Source organism: Mesoplodon mirus, assembly GCF_964341445.2.
Source record: "Mesoplodon mirus genome assembly, chromosome: 11".
NCBI classification, from domain to species: domain Eukaryota; kingdom Metazoa; phylum Chordata; class Mammalia; order Artiodactyla; family Ziphiidae; genus Mesoplodon; species Mesoplodon mirus.
In genome coordinates this window covers 66,001,225-66,025,233 of record NC_138987.1, presented here as the reverse complement: position 1 = coordinate 66,025,233, position 24,009 = coordinate 66,001,225, and the positions used below count along the sequence as shown (strand labels likewise).

The following is a 24,009-nucleotide window of genomic DNA, read 5'->3' as shown; positions in this document are numbered from 1 at the left end:
CCCTCTGTCCCCCCAAAGAAAACCTAACAGAACAGGATGAAAGAAACTTTAAACATGTACAAATAGAACCACAAGGTAAGAAGAGGCGGATTTGGAAAAGAACCAAATAGAAATTTGCAAATGTCATTGAAATAAAGTAACTCACTGAATGGAGAGAATAGTATAGTAGAGATATATAGAGAATAGTAAACTGCTAAAGTATGAATTAGTGAACTGAAAGATATTAACCAAGAGATTTTAAAAAAACAGGAAAGAGATTGAAATCTGGAAGGTAAAATGAGAAGGATCTAACAGGAGAAAATATAAAATTATGGAGAAAACACAAAAAATAAGAGGGGAGTCAGCATTCAAAAAGTTCATGGTTGAAAATTTTCCAGAATCAGAAATATCTTCTCAGTTTGAAGGAGTAAAACTAATTTCCAACCATGATAAATAAAAAGAAATCCTCATTATTATGTCTCAGTGGAACTTCATACCATCAACAACAAAATATCAACAATAACAATTTAATAAGCTACCAATGAGAAAAGACGTTTACTTATAAAAAAAATGAAACAAGGGCTTCCCTGGTGGTGCAGTGGTTAAGAATCCACCTGCCAATGCAGGGGACACAGGTTTGAGCCCTGGTCCCGGAAGATCCTACATGCTGCGGAGCAACTAAGCCTGGGCACCACCAACTGCTGAGCCTGCGCTCTACAGCCTGTGAGCCACAACTACGGCAGCCCACGTGCCTGGAGCCCGTGCTCCGTAGCAAGAGAAGCCACTGCAATGAGAAGCCCGTGCACCGCAACGAAGAGTAGACCCCCACTCGCCTCAACTGGAGAAGGCCCGTGCACAGCAACAGACCCAAAGCAGCGAAAAATAATAAATAAATCAAATAAATAAATTTATTTAAAAAAATGAAACAAGACAGACTTCTCAACAAGAGAGGTCAGAAAAGATGAAATATTATGTCCAAACGGCTAAGGTAAAATAAGTCAGTCTAGAATTCTATACCCGATAAAGCTATGATCCAAGATTTAAGGCAAAAATAAAGATTTTTGTGGCCCCAAAACTTGGTGAGTTTATCCCTCACAGACCACTGTTAAAAGCATTACTAAAAATGTACTTCAACAGAAGGAAATCAAGTCCAGAAGAAAGGAATAGACTTCGAAAAGCAAAGAAGTTAGTATGTTGGTTTATATACATTATAATAATGACTTTTAATAGGAGTTAAAAACAAGGCAAAATTAAAATACTAGGCAATAACATGACAGATGAAAGAAGGCATTCTAATATCTTTCTATTTTCTGGAGAAGGACACAAATATTGATTGACATATATTAAAAACTTAAGCATAGCTGCTAAAACAACAGAAATAATCACTTCTCAACTAGTAGAGAGAGGAAAAAGGTATTCAAGAAAGCAATCAACCTGACAGAAATCAAGAAAGGAAAGAAAAATAGAAAATACTAAATAAATTTTACATATGTATGTATATGTATGTGTGAATGATGGCAAAAATAAATTCAGAATCGTGGTTTTTACAACAGGTTTAACTTGCATCTTAGTAACTATAAAGTTGAGGTTTTATTTTAATTAGCCATCTACCAATAATGAAATACACTTTAAATAATACAAAGTTTAGAAGTCCTACAGTGCCTTGTGGAATTTATCATTGGCGAATATCAGGTTGAGATGGTAGCGCTGAAAACGACTACGATTTCCTACTTAAGAGACTGGGGACAGCATTAACTAAGGATGATAGATGAGAAAGTCCCACCTTGGCCGTGAACGTAAGTTAACATTTATTGACTCTTCCTGAGTCCTAACTGGGGCCTACCAAGGAAAGTAAGAAGAGCTGTGCCCTGTGTCATGGAAGCCCAGACATAGGAGAACTTGGAGTGTGCAGTGGTGTGGTGGGCAAGCCAACCTCAACACCTCCCACCTCTGCAAACAAAAAGGAGAACTCAGAAGAAAAGACAGGAGATGTCAAGAATAAAGAAGATGGCCAGAAGTACCGTGTCTGTGCTGGAGAAAGGTCAAGTGGAATGAGCACGGAGAAGTGTAGGAGGCCGGATTAGCAGGGTACTGGGCCTACTGGTAAGAAGTGAAGGAAGAAAAAGGGAAGGAAGAAATTGAGGAAGCAAAAACGGGTCTTCTCTCTCTCAAGAGTTCACCCAAGGGAAGACAGAGTGGATGACAGAGAGAAATGCAGGCTCAAGGGAAGTTATCTTGGCATAGGCAATAACCAGTTTTGAGAATAAAACCTTAATTTTCTAGAGCCCTTGGGTTTCCTGGGTAACCATCTTTTCTAGGTGACCTAATGCCGCTTTTTAAAATATCAAAGCTAATTTTGACCATTTTTTCAATACCCAAAGTCTCCAGCAATAGCAATATCAGGATGGTCTCTTGCCTTTAACTATGGATGATGCTCTTATGTGACTTAAATAAAATGAAGTAGGCACTGTTTTAACTTTTTGAATTGAAGTATACTTGATTTATAATATTGTGTTAGTTTCAGGTGTACAGCAAAGCGATTCAGTTTTAAATGTATTTTTTTCAGAATCTTTTCCATTATAGGTTATTACAAGATACTGAATATAGTTCCCTGGGCTACACAGTAAATCCTTGTTGTTTACCTACTTTATATATAGTAGTATGTATCTGTTAATCCCATACTCCCAATTTATCCCCTCCCCCCTTTCCCTTTTGGTAACCATAAGTTTGTTTTCTATGTCTGTGAGTCTGTTTCTGTTTTGTAAATAGATTCATTTGTATTATTTTTTTAGATTCTACATATAAGTGATATAATATTTTTCTTTCTCTGTCTGACTTTATTTAGTATGATATTCCCTAGGTTCATCCATGTTGCTGCAAATAGCAATATTTCATTCTTTTTTATGGCTGAATAATAGTCTATTGTGTGTGTATATACACACACACAGACACACACACACCCCACATCTTCTTTATCCATTCATCTGTTAATGGGCACTTGGGTTGTTTCCATGTCTTGGCTATTGTAAATAGTGCTGCTGTGAACACTGGGGTGCATGTATCTTTTCAAACTAGAGTTTTCATCTTTTCTGGACATATACCCAGGAGTGGAATTGCCAGATCATGTGGTAGCTCTATTTTCAGTTTTTTTAAGGAACCTCCATACTGTTCTCCATAGTGGCTATACCAATTTGCATTCCCACCAACAGTGTAGGAGGGTTCCCTTTCTCCACACTTTCTCCAGCATTTATTGTTTGTAGACTTTAAAAAAAAATTAATTTATTTAATTAATTTCTTTTTGGCAGCGTTAGATCTTCGCTGCTGCGTGCAGGCCTTTCTCTAGTTGCAGTGAGCGGGGGCTACTCTTCGTTGTGGTGCGCATGCTTCTCTCGTTGCGGAGCATGGGCTCTACACACACCGGCTTCAGTAGTTGTGGTTCACGGGCTTTAGAGCGCAGGCTCAGTAGTTGTGGTGCACGGGCTTCGTTGCTCCGTGGCACGTGGGATCTTCCTGGACCAGGGATTAGACCCATGTCCCCTGCATTGGCAGGTGGATTCTTAACCACTGCACCACCAGGGAAGTCCTGTTTGTAGACTTTTTGATGAAGGCTATTTTGGCCAGAGTGAGGATCACCTCACTCATTGTAGTTTTTATTTGCATTTCTCTAATAATTAGTGATGCTGAGCATCTTTTCCTGTGTCTCTTGGCCATCTGCATGTCTTCTTTGGAGAAATGTCTATTTAGGTCTTCTGCCCATTTTTTGATTGTTTTTTTTTGTGTTCTTTTGATATTGAGATGTATGAGCTGTCTGTATATTTTGGACATTAAGCCTTTCATTTAACCTTGTTCTGATCTCAGCTGTTGCCCCATGACTGCGGGACCTGTGATTTACCACAGAGACCGGTCCTGACTTCCTTCATCTGTTTTTTTAACATCTTTAAGTAACTTCCTTTTGCTGCCAGCCATCTTTTCTCATTACTTGCCACAATCTTCTGTGTCTAGTTTGCTCATGAGCTGAGTTAAGGTGTGTTCAGCCCTGACAGATGAATCTATGAACTAGTATATTGCCTCAGCCAGCTTTCTGAACTTGAAAGGCTAAGGTCTAGACCCTGGTCAGTCACTAGGGTAATAAACATCAACTGATATTGATGGTAGCCTTTCCCTGTGAGGTTTTATCTCAGACATACAATTCAGTATAAAACCCAAGAGTAACCTGGGGTGAGCATCTGAGAGCTCTTCTGAATATAGTATATGAGTGGCAGTATGTGGATAAGGGGGCATGTATTTGGCTCTTTAGCCAAAGGCCTCTTTGGAGTCCTTTCTGTTTATTTCATGATCCCAGTAGGAAGAGAACCCTCAGAAGGGCTACCTGGTGGCATCTTCCCTCAAGTGTAACTGGAGATACTTCTGCCTCAAAACTGATAATTCTCTCAATAAGGATAGAAGAAGAAGGTGTCTCTCCTACTCACCTACCACCCGTCCTCTAGGAGGAACGTCACTTATTTTGTATTAACTAAAATAGCCTCTCTCTGCCACCTTAATGTGTGCTGCACTTCTCTCTGCCTGGGCTATCTGAGTAGACTTGAGTCTCAAAGACTCTACAGCCTGGAATCTTAACAATCCTGAGATTATTTGCTACAGACCTTGTTCTTAAGTAATGTAACAATGGGGCTAGATGCAGGTCTCTTTTAACATGAGAGTCGCTTAATCCATAAGTTTTTTTTTTTTTTTCCTGCAGTACGTGGGCCTCTCACTGTTGTGGCCTCTCCCATTGCGGAGCACAGGCTCCGGAAGCGCAGGCTCAGTGGCCATGGCTCATGGGCCCAGCCGCTCCGCGGCATGTGGGATCTTCCCGGACCGGGGCACGAACCCGTGTCCCCTGCATCGGCAGGCAGACTCTCAACCACCGCGCCACCAGGGAAGCCCCATAAGGGATTTTAACAGAAGAAATGCAAGAAGCTTCTGGTGTTCTGAATTCCATAACTCGAAGTTCTGAAGGCAAGGCCGAGTGACATTCCAAGCAGGGAAAGGCAACAGTAACATCAGGGTGGTCTGTTGTTTAAGGTCCACAGGCTGGCTTCCAAGAGGCCTTCCTTATTATCTTGGTGATTTACCAGAGGCTGGCTTTTAGCTTCTCAGGTTCAGAAACTGGTTTAATCAACACACAAAGAACAGATTCATTATCAGAGCTGGGCTCACCTTAACCAAGCTTTCATGATTGATCTGCAAACTGAAGAAATGCCAGTTGATGTTTATATGGAGAAATAGGACTGACGTTCTTAAAGTACAAATGACTAGCTCACTCTTTCTCTGTCGGCAGGCCACACAGGGAGGCAGATCATAATTAGAAGGTTATATGGTGAACATGAAGTCAAAATCAAGGGAAACTGTATTCTATGGCAGAAGCTAAGAGTCATCCATCCTCACTAAATATGGTCCTACCAGTGGAACTGAATTTCTTTGAAATCTGTTGGATAAGACTCTCTCTGCCTCAATCTGTATTTGGACAGACACCTGCCAATGTTTTTGTCTCTTTGTTTTAGGCCTCAAGGCTAACCTAGGCTACATACACCCAAATCACCTCCCACGTTAAGTCTTTTTCTAGATTTTAATGCTTCCCATCCATTTATGGCATAGTCATTATTCTTCTTTGAGTTTATGCTCTAAGTCTCAGTGAGCAATCTTATTTTCAAATTCTTGGGGATCCCTCACTGTACTTACAGTGGTGAAGAGAAGAGTGTGGCATTGATGAGGGTGGATGGTACAGCTTGACCACACCGAGGTTTCCCAGTCATGTACCAATAAAACCTTCGCATTTTTACTATGCTCCTTTGCTACCTGCGCTATCATTAACATTTTTCTTTAAATCAACTTTTTAAAAACAATTTCTTTAAAAAGGAGATTTACCCCTACCATAAGTGGAAAATGACCATCCTTTGTCCTAAAAGCAACGTGGCTCTAAAAATAAACATTGGAAACAAAAGTTCTTATTTTTCCCATGTACTTTTTTAGCTACACACTGTTTGCTGTAGAAAGCTCTGAGCCTGAGCAGATATGTGTTAAAGATACACCAGCACTGAACTGGGACTCTCTTGTTGACATCAAAATTCTCAAAAGAGGGGGGCTTCCCTGGTGGCACAGTGGTTGACAGTCCGCCTGCCGATGCAGGGGACACGGGTTCGTGCCCCGGTCCGGGAAGATCCCACATGCCGTGGAGCGGCTGGGCCCGTGAGCCATGGCCGCTGAGCCTGTGCGTCTGGAGCCTGTGCTCCACAACGGGAGAGGCCACAGCAGTGAGAGGCCCGCGCACCACGATGAAGAGTGGCCCCCACTTGCCGCAACTAGAGAAAGCCCTCGCACAGAAACGAAGACCCAACACAGCAAAAATAAATAAATTAATTAATAAACTCCTACCCCCAACATCTTTAAAAAAAAAAAAAAATCTCAAAAGAGGACTGAAAAGCAGAACAATTTAGGAGGTTATTTATGTATGTAGAATCTTGTCCATCTACCACCTAACTAGTAGTCTCACATTAGGCATCACACATTTGGGAAAAAGATGTCCTAGGTTTTTGTGACTTTAAGGGTGTTTGAAAACTGTTCATACAGTTGTAGTGATGCCTCCTTCCCAGCCTCACCTGACCCCCGATTCTGCCTGATGCCACACTGACAGTCTCATTCCTGCTTCTCCCTGTACAGGTACACACTGGCGGCTCAGGACCTGGTGATGCGTGCCCGTGGCGTCCTGAAGGACAGAGGATGGCGGATATCCAATGACCGACTGGGCTCAGGAGACGACATCTCTGTATATGTCATTCCTTTAATACATGGAAACAAACTGTCATGAAAACAGCCCAGGGTTTTAGAAGGACAGAAGGGAAGAAAGCTGGGATGCCTCTGGGCAGGGTGGGGCTGGGAAGTGCCCCAGCAGAGTTCCAGATGATGCCACCTCTTCCCTGTCCAGATGGGAAGCTTGCTGCTGAAAGCCCTCTGGCTAAGCTTCAAGAGGACCCTCGGGTTTCAGTTTCCTCTTTAGTAACAGGTCTGGATACTCAACAAGAGCAAAACATAAAGGCTGCTACTGAGTGTTGTGTTTCTGTTGGTTCCTTTCATAGGCCTCCTAGGTGGCCACTGCCCATTTGGGGGCACCTCCATCATATTTATTTTATCCAGAGTAGCTGGGGCAGCCCTTTTTGGGTGTCACTGGCAGAAGACTCTTCAGCCTGCCAAGCTGCCAACTTCCCTACGGGTTAAAAGTGCTGCATTGGAGAGTTGGGGATCATGCCCCAGAAGATGTAAGCGCCCATCTTCTAGTAAAGCCTGAGGTTTATCTCAGGGAACACTATCTGTGTTGTGTGTGTGTGTGTTTTTCTCTCTCTTTACTGTTTTTTGGTGCCGGTGGGGTGCGGCAGGGATTTTTGTTTTCTTTTTTGACATTCCTTGAATCTTAATTGTTTTCCTTCCATAGAACAGGCCTGGGACTTTCCAGGCCCCTGTCGAGGAATCTGTGTGTCCAAGTCCAGCCCAGACTGTCCCCACATCCCATAGCCCACACCACCCAGGCCGCCATCTGGAGCGGTGCCGTGGCTGATGGAGTTCAGTCTTTGTTATGTAACAGTTTGTCCCTGAGTTGCATTTTCTCACCAAATCAGTGTGTTTTCGTGGAAATATGGGTGTTTCTCTGGACCCACAGTTCCTCTGTCATCTTCAAGGGCCCCCCTGGTGTGGCTGAGGTCTCTCTGGGAGAGTCTGGATTTCATTTCTGGAACCGTTGGCCCTCCCCCACCCGCTGTGCCATAGGGACAGACACAAAGCAGGGTTGAAGCGAGCAGTTTAAGAGGTTCCTTGTATCAGTTCAGCACACCCCATCTGAGGAGCACTCCTCCATCTGGATCCAGGTTCCGTGGACCGGGACTGTCCCCAAGCCACCCCCCAAATCACATGTTAAGGAGCAGCGTTCTGTCAAGCGCTGCTTCCGCCTCCCCATCATATCGAGGCAAGGCCCACTCGGAGTGGCCCTTTGATAAAAGTGAATTTGAATCAGGCTGACCGGTCATTCTCAGGCCGGGCACTCTGTTCCTTCTCCACGGAATCATGTCCCAGCCCTCCAGGTACTGAGACCCCTGTTCCCACTGTCACTTCACCTCTGGGTGTTCCTCACGAGAGCAGAAGCAGACAGATCAGATCTCCCTGGTGCTTCTCAGCCAGGAGGACTCGCAAAACAGATCTTTAGAAATCACTTTTAGGCAGACCGCTTCTGGGCATGGGGGACCTTACAGAGCAGTGTCCAACCACTGAGTCTTCTCCCTGCAGACCTCCTGTGGTAGCGTCACCATCTTGACTACTTTTTGTGATAAGACATGCTTCCCACCCATTAAAGACAAAGGTCATTGGTGTGATTCCCCCAGAAGGCTGGAGAGCCAGTTCCACTTCTCCTGTTTGTTCAGTCCCTTCCCCAGAGTGGAGGACAGGAACCTTTCCTCTGGGATAGTGGATTGCTTTCGTTTACATTCTTGGAATGTAGCTATTTTCTTAGGAATGTCCTGGAGCCTTCCTGCTTCGGAATGTATTCATCCCAGAGTGTGGAGACAAAACGCCTGGTCTGGCAGGTGAAGTATGGCGGGAATTCACCCACCGAGTGTTTGCCAAAATGTTGTGTTGGAAGAACTGGACTCACTGGTCCCTTGTCAGGAGTCATCGTCCTCTGACGGCTTCCCTCCTCCTCCAGGAAATCTTAGCCACCCCCAGCGTCTCTGTGGGGAGAAGTCTGTGGTAAACCATTTGCTGCCCTGGCAGAACAAGATGCTCTGGGGAAACAGGCAGGCATCCTACAGCAGTGTGGTCCGCTTTCTGTTGCTGCTCTGACTCTCAAAGCCACGTACGAATTCGGAAATGAGAAAGTTGTACGTGGAGGAGGGCTCTGAGCTGCCTTCTTTGGGAAGCTGTCCTCACGAGCAGTCACCTCTCCCCCGTGTTCCCACTGCCTTTCACTTCTTTTATTTCCTGGGCTTCTATCTGGGCCCTACCTTGAGCTTCTCTGGTTTTACTCAAGGCACCAGAGTCAGAGTTTGCATGTGCATATCATATAGATGTCATGACAACCTGGACTCAATTCTCCAATTCATTTCCTGCCAAGGCATGTCTCAGCAAAAACTCTGGAAGCCCCTGATTCAATTTATCCTAAAGTCTTGAGTATTTAGTCCTACTGGATTTAGTTAGAAAGGTGTCTAGGAATTCTCCTCATAAGCCCCCTTGGGTGGAAAGATCTTAGTAGCAAGCTGAAGCCATGTTGCCAGTTTGGGGGATTGGAGGGAAACCACAAATGAGATGAATAAATCAAATGTGGAAAAAAAAATGATTTGTTAATGCTCGCGGCAGGTCTGCCCAGCACCGATATTGCTCTGTGAATTGAGCTTACTCAGTTTTAGCCTTATTTTTCCCCCTTGGAGCATTCCTGGAAAGGTCAAAAGGCAACACACTCAAAATTCTGCAGAACATATTTATACGTGGTTCTGTGATCTTGCATATCTGACTTACAGTCAAGTCGGCTTGCCCTAGTAGCCTCAGAGGAAGTCTTATTTAATAAAAAGCTTTCGATTTCCTAGTCAAGTCTTTACGGTTATCTGGAAGGGAGAGGTGTGGCCACTTCCTTTAATGAAAGCCTCTCTTAGTTCTAAATCTCTTTGCTGGACTGGCACTTGCTCTTCAGAATATTTGGTGACACTCTTTTCCTTAAAGAGAGCAAACTTGCACTCCATCCACACTGGCATTTTGTCAGGCAACAGCCAAACCTGTGTTCTCTCAAAACCTGAAATCAGAGCAGTACCAGAACCAGAAAACTGGAGGGTGTGTTCTCCTGTGGTTGTGCTTGCCTAACTGCTGTTCTTACAGAGGGAACAGAGAAGTGAAAGTCGGGCCAGGCCAAGCACTCAGCTGTCTAATGGGACAGAGCCCCCCAAGTGGGAATGTGTCATTTTCCACAGTTTACAGTTTTGGGGAATTTGGGGTATTTAATTTTTTAATCCCTAGCAATTTACCTCCATGAGGCTGCATGATGTCCGCTGTGCTCATTCTTTTTGTACTCTTCTAAGTATTCATTTACTTCTTGGAAAGAATCACAGCTGTCAGTAGATACTGGTGGGCAAGGATGAGAGTCCCAGTATCCAGAGTTGGCTTCAGATCTTGGCCGTTCGGGCAGGGTTTTCAGTTCACCAAGAGCACTAGCATGGAAACACTTGGAAAAAAAAATCTCTCACATCTTTACGACTCTGGTCTAACCTCCTTCCGCATCTGCCAATCAACTTTATTTACAAGGCCACGAGTAGTCAGTGGTTTTCTTTCCACCACAGTCTGAGGATCTTACCTTTCCTTGAGCAGCCCAGCAGCTCCACTGTTTTCAGACTGAACATGTTAAACTTTAATGAGATTCTATTTTTGCTAAGTTCGTGCTATTGGGACACATGAAGAAAGCAGTGAGAGTCACTATCTATGCAAAAACTCACCAGGCTGACCCTAAAAGGGAGCGGATCTAAGAAAATAGTAAAACAGTATCTGGCCGCCGGGCAGAATTTTACATTAGGAACTTGGATTTTTGAAGACTTTCAGTTGCAGAGACATGTCACAGCCTGCACACCATAAGCCCCCCAAGTGTACTTTGGTTCTGTGTTGGGTGATGTGACTTATGTGCATACACTGGGATTTTTCAAGGGACACTACATGAGCAGCCCCACCTGCCTCTTCTGTAAGTACCGTGGTGGTTCTTTGTGGTTTGAGTGTCAGTCCAGGGAGTGCTGCTCTCTCTAATCCACATGATTTGTGTAAATAGCTTTAATTTTGCCTTTGCGTCTTAGATGTTTTGTTTATGTAGCGACCAGGTAGACAGTGACCAAATGAGGCTTTAAATGTATTGTTTTCTACTGTGATGTACTTGAAGGAGAATCTCGTGTCCTCCAGTCTTCCAGTCTTCCATGGTATTTTGTGTTTGGGGTGTCCTGAGGTTACTCTGTTACTACTGTTTTGCCTCCACTTTCTTTGTTTCTTTTGGAAACCCAGGGAGGTCCACAGTGGAGATCATTTGTAAGGAATGTATCATGGTCTGGGTTTCCAAGAAAATACCCTACGTACAGTGAATGAGAGGAATCTGCCTGAAAATGGTTTCGGAACCATGTACCTTTATGCTTTGTGATTGTGAAACCTTGACTTTTGTAACCCAAAATGAAAACTGTTTAGTAAAGGGGATCTATTTTGTGTGTTTTGAAACTTAGGTGCAATGTTCCCTGGAAAAAGCTAAAGAAATGTATATGCTTAATGCCATTTTAAAATAAAATATTATACATATGTATATAGGACACCTTTAGCAAAACCTTTTTGTGTCATTTCGTTTAATTCACTAAGAAGTTTCTTCATACCAGGTAGTGGAATGAGTTGAGAGGGTCATGGCCTCATGGGGAGTCATCAACTGTGAACAGACTCAAAAGAAAATCAGATGGGAATGGATGCCAACACTATAAATCTTCACAGGAATCAGCAGTAAAAGCTGTACATTTCAACAGTGCCTCTAGAACTACCATGGATATTACTCCCAAGAACTACTCCCAACAGGTAATTCTTTTTTTTTTTATTGAGGATAACTGACAGCACTATATTAGTTTCAGGTGTACAGTTTAACGATGCAGTGTGTACATACTGTGAAACGATCATCACATTAAGTCTAGAGAACATCCATCACCATACAGCATTACTAACTTCTTTTCCTTGTGATGAGTTTTTTTTTTTTTTTTTTTTTTTTTTGCGGTACGCGGGCCTCTCACTGTTGTGGCCTCTCCCGTTGCAGAGCACAGGCTCTGGATGCGCAGGCTCAGCGGCCGTGGCTCACGGGCCCAGCCGCTCCGCGGCATGTGGGATCTTCCCGGACCAGGACACGAACCCACGTCCCCTGCATCGGCAGGCGGACTCTCAACCACTGCGCCACCAGGGAAGCCCAGAACTTTTAAGATTTACTCTCTCAGCAACTTTCAAGTATGCACTACAGTGTCATTAGCAAATACTATGCAATTATAGTATAGTCACCATGTTGTACATTACACCCCAGGATTGATTTATTTTATAACTGGAAGTCTGTACCCATTTCACCAACTCCCCACCCTGTGCCTCTAGCAACCACCAATCTGTTCTCTGTATCCATGAATTAGGTTTTTTTAAAATTAATTATTCAGTTTCCACATATAAGTGAGATCATACAAGATTTGTCTTTCATAAGACATAGCATAATGACTTGGCACGATGCCCCGAAGGTCCACCCGTGTTGTCACAAATGGCAAGATTTCATTCTTTTTTATGGCTGAATAATATTCTGTTATAGTTCCATCATCTCTATCCCTATTATCAATCTATCTATAAAAATACATACACACCACAGTTTCTTTATCCATTCATCCTTTGAGGGACATTTAGGTTGTTTCCATATCTGGGCTATTGTAAATAATGCTGCAGTGAACATGAGGGTACATGTAACTTTTTAAATTAGTGTTTTCATTTTCCTTGGAGAAATACCCAGAAGTGGAATTGTGGGATCATATGGTAGTTCTATTTAATTTTTTGAGGAATCTCCATACTGTTTTCCATAGTGGCTGCACCAATTTACATTCCCAACAACCTTTTTCCCCACATCCTGTTAATACTTATTATTTCTTGTCTTTTTGATAATAGCCCTTCTGAGAGGTATGAGGTGATGTCTCATGGTTTTGATTGGCATTTCCCTGATGATTAGTGATGCTGAGCCTTTTTTCATGTACCTGTTGGCCATCTGTATGTCTTCATTGGAAAAATGTCTATTCAGATCCTCTGCCCATTTTTTAATTGATTTTTTTGAGTTGTATGAGTTCTTTATATATTTTGGATATTAACCATTTATCAGATAAATGTCTATGATTTGTAAATATTTTCTCCCATTTAGTAGGTTGCTTTTTCATTTTGTTGATGGTTTCCTTTGCTGTGCAGAAGCTTTTTAGTTTGATGTAGTCCCTCTTGTTTATTTTTGCCTTGGGTGCCAAATCCAAAAAATGTTTGCCAAGACCAAGGTCAAAGAGCTTATTACCACCTACGTTTTCTTCTAGGAACCTTATGGTTTTAGGTCTTACGTTCAAGTCTTTATGGTGTAAGTAGTGGTCCAGTTTCATTCTTCTGCATGTGGCTGTCCAGTTTTCAATGCACCATTTATTGAAAAGAGTGTCCTTTCCCCAATGTATATTCTTGGCTCCTCTGTTATAAATTAATTGACTGTATATGCATGAGTTTATTTCTGAGCTCTCTATTCTGTTCCACTGATCTGTGTGTCTATTTTCATGCCAATACCATACTATTTTGATTACTATAGCTTTGTAATAGAGTTTGAAATCAGGGAACATGATGCTTACAGCTTTTTTCTTCTTTCTCAGTGTTGCTTTGGCTATGCAGGGTTTTTGTGGTTCCATATAAACTTTAGAATTGTTTGTTCTATTTCTGTGGAGAATGCCATTGGAGTTTTGATAGGGATTGCATTGAATCTGTAGATTGCTTTAGGTGGTAAGGACATTTTAACAATATTAATTCTTCCAGTCCATCAGCACAGTATATCTTTCCATTTATTTGTGTCTTCAATATCTTTCATCAATGTCTTATAGTTTTCAGTGTACAGGTCTTTCACCTGCTTGGTTAAATTTATTCCTAGGAATTTTATTCTTTTTGATACAATTGTAAATGTGATTGATCCTTTAATTTCTCTTTCTGCTAGTCTGTTATTAGTGTATAGAAATGGAACAGATTTCAATGTACTAATTTTGTATCTTGCAACTTTACTGAATTCATTTATTAGGTCTAACAGTTTTGTAGAAAGTCTTTAGGTTTTTTTTTTTTTAACATATACTATCATGTGATTTGCAAATAGTGACAGTTTTACTTCTTTCTTTCCAATTTGGATGCCTTTGATTTCTTTCTCCTGCTTAATTTCTCTGGTTATGACTTCCAACACTATGTTCAATAAAAGTGGCAAGATGGGCTTCCCTGGTGGCGCAGTGGTTGAGAGTCCGCCTGCTGATGCAGGGGACACGGGTTTGTGCCCTGGTCCAGGAAGATCCCACATGCCGCAGAGTGGCTGGGCCCGTGAGCCATGGCCGCTGAGCCTGTGCGTCCGGAGCCTGTGCTCCGCAGTGGGAGAGGCCACAGCAGTGAGAGGCCCGCGTACGCCAAAAAAAAAATAATAATAAAATAAAATAAAAAAAGAAAAAGTAGCAAGAGTGAGCATCCTCATCTTGTTCCTGATCTTAGAGGAAAAGTTTTCAGCTTTTCACCACTGAGTATGATGTTAGTTATGGGCTTGTTATATATGGTCTCTATTATATTCAGGTAAATTCCCTCTGTATCCACTTTGTTGAGGGTTTTTATCGTAAATGGATGTTGGAATTTTGTCAAATGCTTTTTCTGCATCTATTGAGATGATCATATAATTTTTATCTTTCATTTTGTTACTGTGATGTATCACATTGTTTTGTGGATATTGAACCATCCTTGCAACCTTGGAATAAATTCCACTTGATCATGATGTATGATCCTTTTAATGTATGGTTGAATTTGGTTTACTAATAGTTTGTTGAGGATTTCTGCATCTATGTTTATCAGGGATACTGGCCTATAATTTTCTTTCCTGGTGATGTCCTAATCTGGTTTTGGTATCAGGGTAATACTGGCCTCATAAAATGAGTTTGGAAGTGTTCCTTCCTCTTTTTTGGGAAGAGTTTGAGAAGGATTAGTATTAATTCTTCTTTGAAAGTTGGTTAGAATTCACCAGTGAAGCCATCTGATCCTGGGCTTTTGTTTTTCTTGGGAGGTCTTACTGATTTAGTCTCCTTACTAGGAATTGGTCTGTTCAGACTTCCTATTTCCTCATGATTCAGTCTTGGAAGGTTGTATGTTTCCAGGAATGTATCCATTTCTTCTACGTTGTTCAATTTGTTGGCATATCATTGTTCATAGTAGTCTCATGATCCTTTGTATTTCTGTGGCATCAGTTGTAATGTCTCCTCTTTAATTTCTTTCAGCCCTCTCTCTTTTTCTTTTGATGAGTCTCACTAAAGGTTTGTCAATTTTATCTTTCAGAGAACCAGCTCTTGGTTTCATTGAAATTTTCTATTCTTAGTCTGTTACTTCATTTCTATTCTTAGTCTGTTATTTCATTTATTCCTGCTCTGATCTTTGTTATTTCCTTCTTTCTACTAACTTTGGGCTTTTTTTGTTCTTTTCTAATTCCCTGAGGTATAAAGTTAGATTGTTTATTTGAGATTTTCTTTGTTCATGAGGTATACATTTATCACTATGAACTTCCTTCTGAGAACTGCTTTTGCTGCCTCCCATAGGTTTTCATGTGTTATACTTCCATTTTCACTTGTCTCAAGGGTTTTTTAATTTCTCTATGGACCCACTGATTTTTTCAGTAGCTTGTTTAATAGCCACATATTTGTGAATTTTCCAATTTTATTCTTGTAATTGATTTCTACTTTCATAGCACTGTGGTCAGAAAATATGCCTGATATGATTTCAGTCTTCTTAAATTTGTTAAGACTTTTTTGTGGCTTAACACATGGTCTATCCTGGAGAATGTCCCATGCACACTTGGAAAAAAAATGTATGTTCTGTTGCCATTGGATGGAATGTTTTGTATATGTCTGTTACGTCCATCTTGTCTAATGTGTCATTTAAGGCATATGTTTATTGATTTTCTGTCTTAGTGATCTCTCTATTGATGTGGATTATTAAAGTCCCCTACTATTATTGTATTGCTGTCTGTTTCTCCCATTAGGTATGTTAGTATTTGCTTTGTACAGTTAGGTGCTCCTATGTTGTGTGCATAAATATTTACAAATGTTATATCTTCTTGTTGAATTGACCCTTTTATCCAAAGAGGTATTCTTAAGTGAGAGGGCTAGTGACCAGTATCCTTGCTGAAGACAGTAAGACTCAAGACTCCCCTTTGTCATTTAAGCATTTTAAATAATTACAAAGTGTTAGTAAAATGTACCATCTTATAGAGAAAAGTTACCTTACAGGTGGGACAAGACACCAAAAAATGCTAATTCTGCTTACTTCTAGAGTCCAGCAAGTTAAAGTAATGTAGAAAACACCGACACAATGTTAAAAATAATCAAAGTATTGATTCACAAAATAAAGCTAAAAAGTAGACTACAGCTCATCTGAAGCTTAGTTCAGAAGAACAGACTAGATAAAAAAAAATACTCATATTAAAAATGATTTCATTGCAAAGTCTACCCAGCTCTTTTCACCTTCACTTTTACCCTAATGCTTATGGTGTCTCCTCCTCCCTACTCAATAGCAAAAACTAATGGAAAGAGTCATTCTTTGGGCTCTTTTCACCTTCACTTTTACCCTAATGCTTATGGTGTCTCCTCCTCCCTACTCAATAGCAAAAACTAATGAAAAGAGTCATTCTTTGGATTAGATACATTTGTTTGAGACATTTTTTTCTCTGTAGGAGATGGAGGAGTCTTCTAGCATTCTCTCACGAGTAGTGCTTAGCATATCAGGTTACCTCTTGAGAGCTGTAGTAGACTGTCACCAAAGCTGGCTGCCAACTATGCCTTCTATGTTGGTTTGCAAATGCTCCTTTTCTTATCAAGAGGTGGTATTTGTATCCCCATCCTTTGAATTGGTCTGGCCTGTGACTTCCAATGATTAATAGAATGAAGAAATGACACTCTGAGAATTCCAAGCTTAGGTCTCTAGAGGTCTGATACCATAAGTGAGGCCCAGCCACTTCTCAGCTGTTTAAGCCATTCCAGCTGAGTTCACAGACATCACAGGACAGGGAGGAAAACCATCCACACTGAGCCCTGCCCGAATTCCTGACCCACAGAAACATGAGCAAATAAATGGTTTTGGTTTCAAGCCACTAACATTTGGGTAGTTTATGATACAGCAATAGATAACTGAAACAAAGTATAGACAACCTGGCTCTGGAGGATTTGGGGTAAAGTGATTAAAAATATCAACTAGAAGAAGAAAATGGCATTGAGAAAGTACATTTGTAACTTGGGAAATAATCCTCCTTTTGGAACCTGGTAGAGTGAATGGGGGAAACAAACTTATAGCAATAATGCAGAGACTCTAACATGGCTGTGATGGTATCTTAGCAAGAGTTCTCCTCCACACCTATGCTTTTGCTTCTTTGTGCAGCTTAAAATGATCATGAGTAAGCCAGGAAAATTATGACTATTGGGGCTATGACTCTAGATCGGGGAAACAAAGGTCTTTAAGCCCTCAATAATGATAAGCCCATCCCATGTTGTACCTTTATGACTGTTGGGAGAGTCAAGTGGTTCTTTGGCTCACAAGACTTGAGAGTGTTAGCTTAAGCTTATATCCGAGTAGAAACATAATTTTTAAATTGTGAGTATGAGAATTAAAAAAAATTCTCATCCTCATCTAAAAATCCCCATCTACAAAATACTTCAAACTTGTTGCCATCCTAGTTTTTTCATTTAATTAAATGACGGGCCAAAGAGTGAATTATATATCCTAGCAATTAGTCTGCCTTTTTAATTGCTTTTTCTATCATCTGAGCCCCGAAAAGACTGCTGCTCTCTTAGCACATCTCCCTACAGTTTTTGGCCTCATGTCTTTCACTTTTGACGAGATTTTCCAGCCACCTAACCTCCTTTGCTTTATTGATTCCACTTAGGCTGTCTTCAGGAGATTCAGATAGTGACTGAGCAGGAGACAGAGGCAGGGTGCACCTTGACTGCCTTGCAAGGACCAGGTCTGATCAGTTTGGTGGTCCAAGGGGACCATGGACAGACCTTTGGAAAGTGAATGCAGATCTGGAGGACAACACTCTTCTAAAAGGGGCATACAAGTATGAGCTTTCTCTTTTACTCTCTTAAAATTTTAATTTACAAATCTAGTCACAAAAAAGTAAAAGTAGATAAGCCCATTCAGACGGCACTGTTGTGAGGTGGGAGTGGGTTTGGGGAAATTGTTGACATAAGGATAGGAGAAAAGAAGTTGCAGCAGCAAAATATCTCAGAACAAGTCATTTTGCACTCCGGGCACTACTTGTATATTAGCAATCAGTCATCTCTGATTAAAGAACTGCGGAACCTGAAAACAGTAGTCTTAGCAGCTCTGAGTTAGACATTACCTCCGTTTTGAGTTTGGTCAGTGAGAAAAGAAGTTGGGAGGACATGCTGGAGAACTGTGAAATTTCTACTCTTCTGTCCTAGGTGAAAAAAAAATCAAATTTCTGGTTCCTGGAAGCTCTAAACGTTAAGTCAGGGGACATTTGGATAATCTACCAATTGCACAATAGAATTTGAAAGAAAATTAACAGTGTGGTTGTTTTCATACTTACGAACGATATAAGTGCTATCATTATTAGTACTGTATGCCTTAAAATACAATGCAGACAGACTCAAATATACATTACAACATCATATATAAATACCTGGGAATTGCTTCAAACATTAAGTGAGGAGGAGGAGTTGAGGGCACACAGATAAAAGCAAGATTGGCCATGTTGGAGAAAGTTATGCAAACTGGGAAATAAAAGGATGACTGCATGTTTTTTCAGTGTCTTTCCTGGAATATCATCTACCAGGTCCACCCAAGAATGATTCAATTCTTCGGTTAGGTTCAGCAAACTTTTTCTGTAAAGAGCCAGACAGTAAATATTTAGGCTTCTGTGGTCATTTAGACTCTGTCGCTCAAATCTGCTTTGTATCGGAGCTAGGATCTGTTCTAAAATGGTAAAAAGTCAAGCTTAATATCTTGATCTGAAGTATTAATTCATGAAAATCTGTTGTGAAATGAATGAAAAAGTCAAATACATTAGTATACACTAGTGGCCTCTAATTAAGAAAAAACAGATGGGTAATCATTTACCTTGTTTTATTGGGTTACAAACAGAAAATAATTTATAAATTTGCCAGTTTTTTTAATTGCTAAGATAGTCTTATATTCAGCTTTTAGCCACAATGGTGGTGGCTGCATCAGGGTTGTGATACTGTATTTCCTCAGTACTAAGACACCATCAGTTATATTCTGCCACCAACTCAAAGCAGTTAAAATTTTTTTTTAATTTTCAAGGAGGATGTTAACCCATCATTTACCACACTCCAGCAATGAGGCAAAGAAAAACATGCATGCATTATGGTCTTGTTATGTGTTATTATGTATTATATATTTATTAGGCCCTTTGCTGGGCACTTGAGATCTGGGTTCTTTTATCTTCTTCTCAGGTAAATACTGTCACATTTTATAAATGAGCAAATAATTTCATTCCATTGTGATCAGAGAGCCTACTTTGTATGATTTCAGTCCTTTTAAATTTATTGAGGTTTGTTTTATTGCCTATCATATACTCTATCCTGGAGAATGTTCCCTTTGAACATGAGAAGAATGTGTATTCTGCTGTTGGATAGAGTGTTCTGTAGTTGTCTATTAGATCTAATCAGTTAAGTCTTCTATTTCATTGTTGATCTTCTGCCTAGTTGTTCTACCCATTATTGAAAGTGAGGTATTTAAAGTCTCCAACTATTATTGTTGAATTGTCTGTTTCTCTCTTCAGTTCATCATTTTTTTCTCTGTGTCTTTTGGGACTCTGTTGTTAGGTGCATGTATGTTTATATTTGTTAACCTTTCTGAAGGATTAACCCTTTTATCATTATAAAATGTCCTTCTTTGTTTCCAGTAACAATTTTTATCTTAAAGTCTATTTTATTTATGCTTTGAATAGTTTTATTAAAGTAAAAATAGATCCATATTTGATCCAGAAGATTCCTCACAAAATTTCATTTCCATCTGCAAGGCATTTGACCAATAAACATGCCAGACATTCCTAGAAACGCACTGAGAAAGTGCATATGATTTTAAAGACATTCTCTAATCAAATAAAACAAGATTCCTTAAGTACAAAAAAAAAAAGTCTATTTTGTTTGTTATTTGTATAGCCACTCTAGCTCTTATCTGGTTATTTTTTGCTTGGTATATCTTTTTCCATTCTTTCATTATGAGCCATTTTGTATTTTTAAATCTAAGGTGTCTCTTATAAAGAGAATAGTTAGATCATATTTTTAAATTCATTCTGGCAATTTCCACGTTTTGATAGAAATGTTTAGTCCATATACCTTTAATGTAACTATTGATAATGTAGGACTTATGTTTACCACTTTATTATTTGTCTTCTGTGTGTCTTATGTCTTTTTTGTTTCCCTATTCTTCCATTACTGCCTTCTTTTAAATAATTTCTAGTACACCATTTTAATTCCCTTGTTTCTTTACTATATTCTTAAAGTTATTTTCTTAGTGGTTTCCCTGGAGATTACAATTAGCATCTTAACTTAAAACAACCTAGTTTGTATTAATGCCTAATTAATTTCAATAGTATACAAAAACTTTGCCCCAGTAAACACTTCCATTCCTTTCCTCTTCCTTTGTGCTATTACTTATCATGCAAATTACATCTCTATACAATATAGGCCTATCAAAAGTTTAATAATCATTGTTTGATGCATTGTCTCTTAAATTATATAGAAGGAAAGAGTTATAAACAAAAGTACATTTATACAGGCTTTTATAATTCCCATATATATTCTTTATTTCTTCCTATGGATTCCAGTTACTATCTAGTATCCTTTCATTTCAGCCTGAAGGATTCTTTTTATTATTTCTTGTAAAACATGTCTGCTTGGGACAAATTCAGTTGTTTATCTGGGGATGTCTTAATTTCTCCTTCATTTTCTGAAGGATAATTTTGCTAGATATCAAAAATTCTTATCTGACAGGTTGTTTGGTTTTTTTTACCTTTCAGCACTTTAAATATATCATCCCACCACCTTCTAGCCTCCATGGTTTAATTTGGGACATTAATCTTACTGAAGATCCCTTGCATGTGATGAGTTACTTTTTTCTTGATGCTTTCAAGAGATTGACTGTGATGTGTCTAGGTGTGATCTCTTTGAGCTTATCTTACTTGGAGTTCACTGAGCCTCTTGGATATGTAGATTAATGTTTTTCATCAAATTTGGAGCACACCGTCAATTCTGTGGAAAGCAATTCACAACTCTACCTTGGCCTTCACTTCCTGCTTTTGCAGAGCTTTAAGGTCAGGCAGGTCCTTCCTGGGCATGCACACTGCCCTGCACATGTGCAAGGACTTTTAGGTCTTCAGTAATACGCTGTAGCTTTTCAAAGCTCTCTATAGACATCTTCATGAGTTTTTTCCTTTTTCAGGTTTTTGGTCAGCTTCTTGTTAACCTCAACTGGTATGACTGCCTTAGATAGCTATGATGTTAAACAATTTTTGCTGATTCTTTTCAACTAACACCTTGGGGATAGAGTTGTTCACACAGAGCTGGTCAAGCTAAGACAAGCCCTGAGGATGGGGCCTTTCCAGAGAGTGAGATTCAAAGAGTGACAGTTCTCTGGGGCTGGGGCTTTTGGGGGAGCTACAAACCCTATCTACCCCCAATCTGCAAACCCAAATCTGCTAGTCTGCTGGATCTCAGAGATAGATAGTATAGTTGCAAGGCTGTTGTTGTTCAAGGCTACCACAGATGTGGAGAGAGCATAAGGAAATTGGTCCAGTTAAAATGCTGCCTTATTCCTATCAAGATTCAGCTGTTCTTGAATAAACACTCCTTGGATTGCTGCGATCCTTTGCTTAGTTTCTAGAGTTCTGAAAAAGGTGATTTTGGGCAATTTTTGCCAGTATTCTCTTTGCTTATATGGAGTAGTGGATTTTTAGAGGTCGTTATTCTGCCATTCCAGAAGCACTTCCCCAGATGAGGAAATAAAGGTTCAGGTAGGTTAAGTAGTTGCCCAAGGACCCAGAGCCAAGCAGCACCAAAGCCAGGATTTCAAATCCAAGGTTCTGTTTTACACTCAACTGCCTCTCCCTACAACAGTTTTCTGGAACATCTCATAAGAGAATAAGCAGTGGTTACAAAACCTCCATCATGTACATACTTATTTAGACAACATTTTTAACAAAGCCCTGTCACATGAATCTCCATTCCTGAACTCTGAACTTTGTACCAATTAAGCAGTATCATCTGACCCACCAATATCATCTTCTATAAAATGTATTTCTGCCACAGGCATTTTATTTCCCTCTCACTCTAGTTTGACTCTTACTCAGCTGAAGCTCTATGCCAGCATCTCCTTAGCACTTATGATGAAGGTTTATGTTGGCAAGACTTATTTTCAGGATGAAATTGAGTACCAGAGTCAAATATAAGGCCCTTACCCAAGCAGAATAAACAGTGTGCTACCCCAGGGCTATTAGGCACAATACCTAAACTTTCTATAAATTTTTCAGTAACAAGTGAGCAGCAGGTAAGCGTCAGTTCTCCATGCTTGCCAATTAATAGCTGAAGAAGAAGAGATACCCAGGGTCTGGAAGAACTGAACAAAATTATGTTCAAATTCCTCTTGAACGAGAAGTGTGCTTAAAACATCCTACATTCTTGAGCACTGACCTGTAATAAAAGTAATGTAAAAGGTAAATCTTTTACCAGGGTGCCCAGCTGCACTATTTATTACAAAACCTGAAGTGTTGGAATGGAGAGTCATTTGCTGCAGTGGTATCAATATTACAGCTCTTGACATCTCTCTTTATGGGCTCAGTTGACCTGAAATAAGAAAACCATTTCACATACTAACAAACAGGGCATTTTTCAATGATCCACTTTGACCTTTGCCTCTAGGCTTAGCAATAAGAGTGATAAGATGACATTTTTAATAGAACAAAACCCAAAGATTTAAGCTTAAGGGAACCTAAATCCAACAATGCAGTAGCCATGAACATTTAACTAGTTAATACCTATCTCTTTCTGCAGGGATTTTCGTCCCTGCCTGCACACTAAAATCACCTGGGAGCTTAAATAAAAGTCTTCAAACCAATTAAATCTGAATCCCCACAGGGAGGGACCCAGCCATTAGTATTTTTGAAATGTTCTCCAGTTGATTCTAATGTGAGAACCACTATGTAAAGATATTAAGGACACACACACCAGAACTAGTGTTGGCAGATTTCACAAATAAACAAACAGTATAAGACATCTAGTTAAATCTAAATTTCAGATAAACAAAGAATTTTTAAAAATATAAGTGTGTCCCATGCACTATTTTGGACATACTGATATAATTATTTGCTGTTCCTCTGAAATTCAAATTTAAATGGATGTCCTGTATTTTATCTGTAAAACCTACACAGGACAAAACTGAAAATTAAACAGTAGGGGCACAAATAAAGCTCCATCAACAGAGAAATTTCACTGGTTAGTTTCTTATCAAAAAAAATCACCTGGAACATAACAAAAAGAAAGTCGTGCCAGGCCAAAGCCATCCTGAGGGAGAGAGTTTTCAAGTCCTGGAGGAGGAGGGAGGGCCACAGGAATGTTGCAGGCAGGCTTCCTTAGTGTCTCTGTCAGTTTGCTACGGCTGCCATAACAAAACACCACAGACTGGGTGGCTTAAACAAAAGAAATTATTTTCTCACAATTCTGGAAGCCAGAGGTCCACGATCAAGGTGTTGGCAGGTTTGGTTTCTCCTGAGGCCTCTCTCCTTGGCTTGGCTTGGCCTTTTTTGCTGTCCTCACGGAATCTTTTGCCTGTGTGCATGCATCCCTGGCGTCTCTTTGTCCACATTTCCTCCTATAAGGACACCAGTCATATTGGACTAGGCCCCACCCGCGTGACCTCATTTTACCTTAATTACCTCTTTAAAGGCTTTATCTCCAAAAACAGTCACATTCTGAGGTAGTGTGGGCTTGGATTAACAAGTGATTTTTCGGGAGACACAATTCAGCCCATAACAGTGCCCCTCACTGGACTGCAGGCCTGTGGGAAGCTGTGGGGTGGCATGGTCTGATGTCCTCTTCCCAGTGCCACCCTAGACCAGGAGAGTGACTGTGCCCCTGAGCTACCAGGAAAATGGAAAGGGGAGTTCCTGAGGGAAGTGACAGAAATGAGGGTCAGGAGGGC

At 40.4% G+C, this 24,009-nt stretch overlaps 2 protein-coding genes across 4 annotated transcripts in view; one reads left to right on the top strand and one right to left on the bottom strand.

The window, feature by feature from the left end:
- PPM1H (protein phosphatase, Mg2+/Mn2+ dependent 1H) overlaps positions 1–18,112 on the top strand; it is a 277,205-nt gene extending 259,093 nt beyond the window's left edge. Inside the window, exon 10 of the mRNA XM_082634561.1 lies at positions 6,679–18,112. Coding sequence (XP_082490687.1) covers positions 6,679–6,826 — 148 coding nt within the window. The 3' untranslated portion in view covers positions 6,827–18,112. The remainder of the gene's footprint in view (positions 1–6,678) is intronic.
- The window catches only part of LOC309811618 (uncharacterized protein), a 60,444-nt gene that overhangs the window by 16,475 nt on the left and 19,960 nt on the right, over positions 1–24,009 (bottom strand). Inside the window, exons 2-3 of one of the 3 annotated variants that reach the window (XM_082634563.1) lie at positions 23,525–23,679; positions 18,157–18,671 (exon numbers count right to left, since the gene is read on the bottom strand). In XM_082634563.1, coding sequence (XP_082490689.1) covers positions 18,482–18,671; positions 23,525–23,679 — 345 coding nt within the window. In that variant the 3' untranslated portion in view covers positions 18,157–18,481. Of the gene's footprint in view, positions 1–18,156; positions 18,672–23,172; positions 23,680–24,009 lie in introns of those variants that run through there. The other 2 variants (XM_082634564.1, XR_014295218.1) reach the window with 2 other exon arrangements.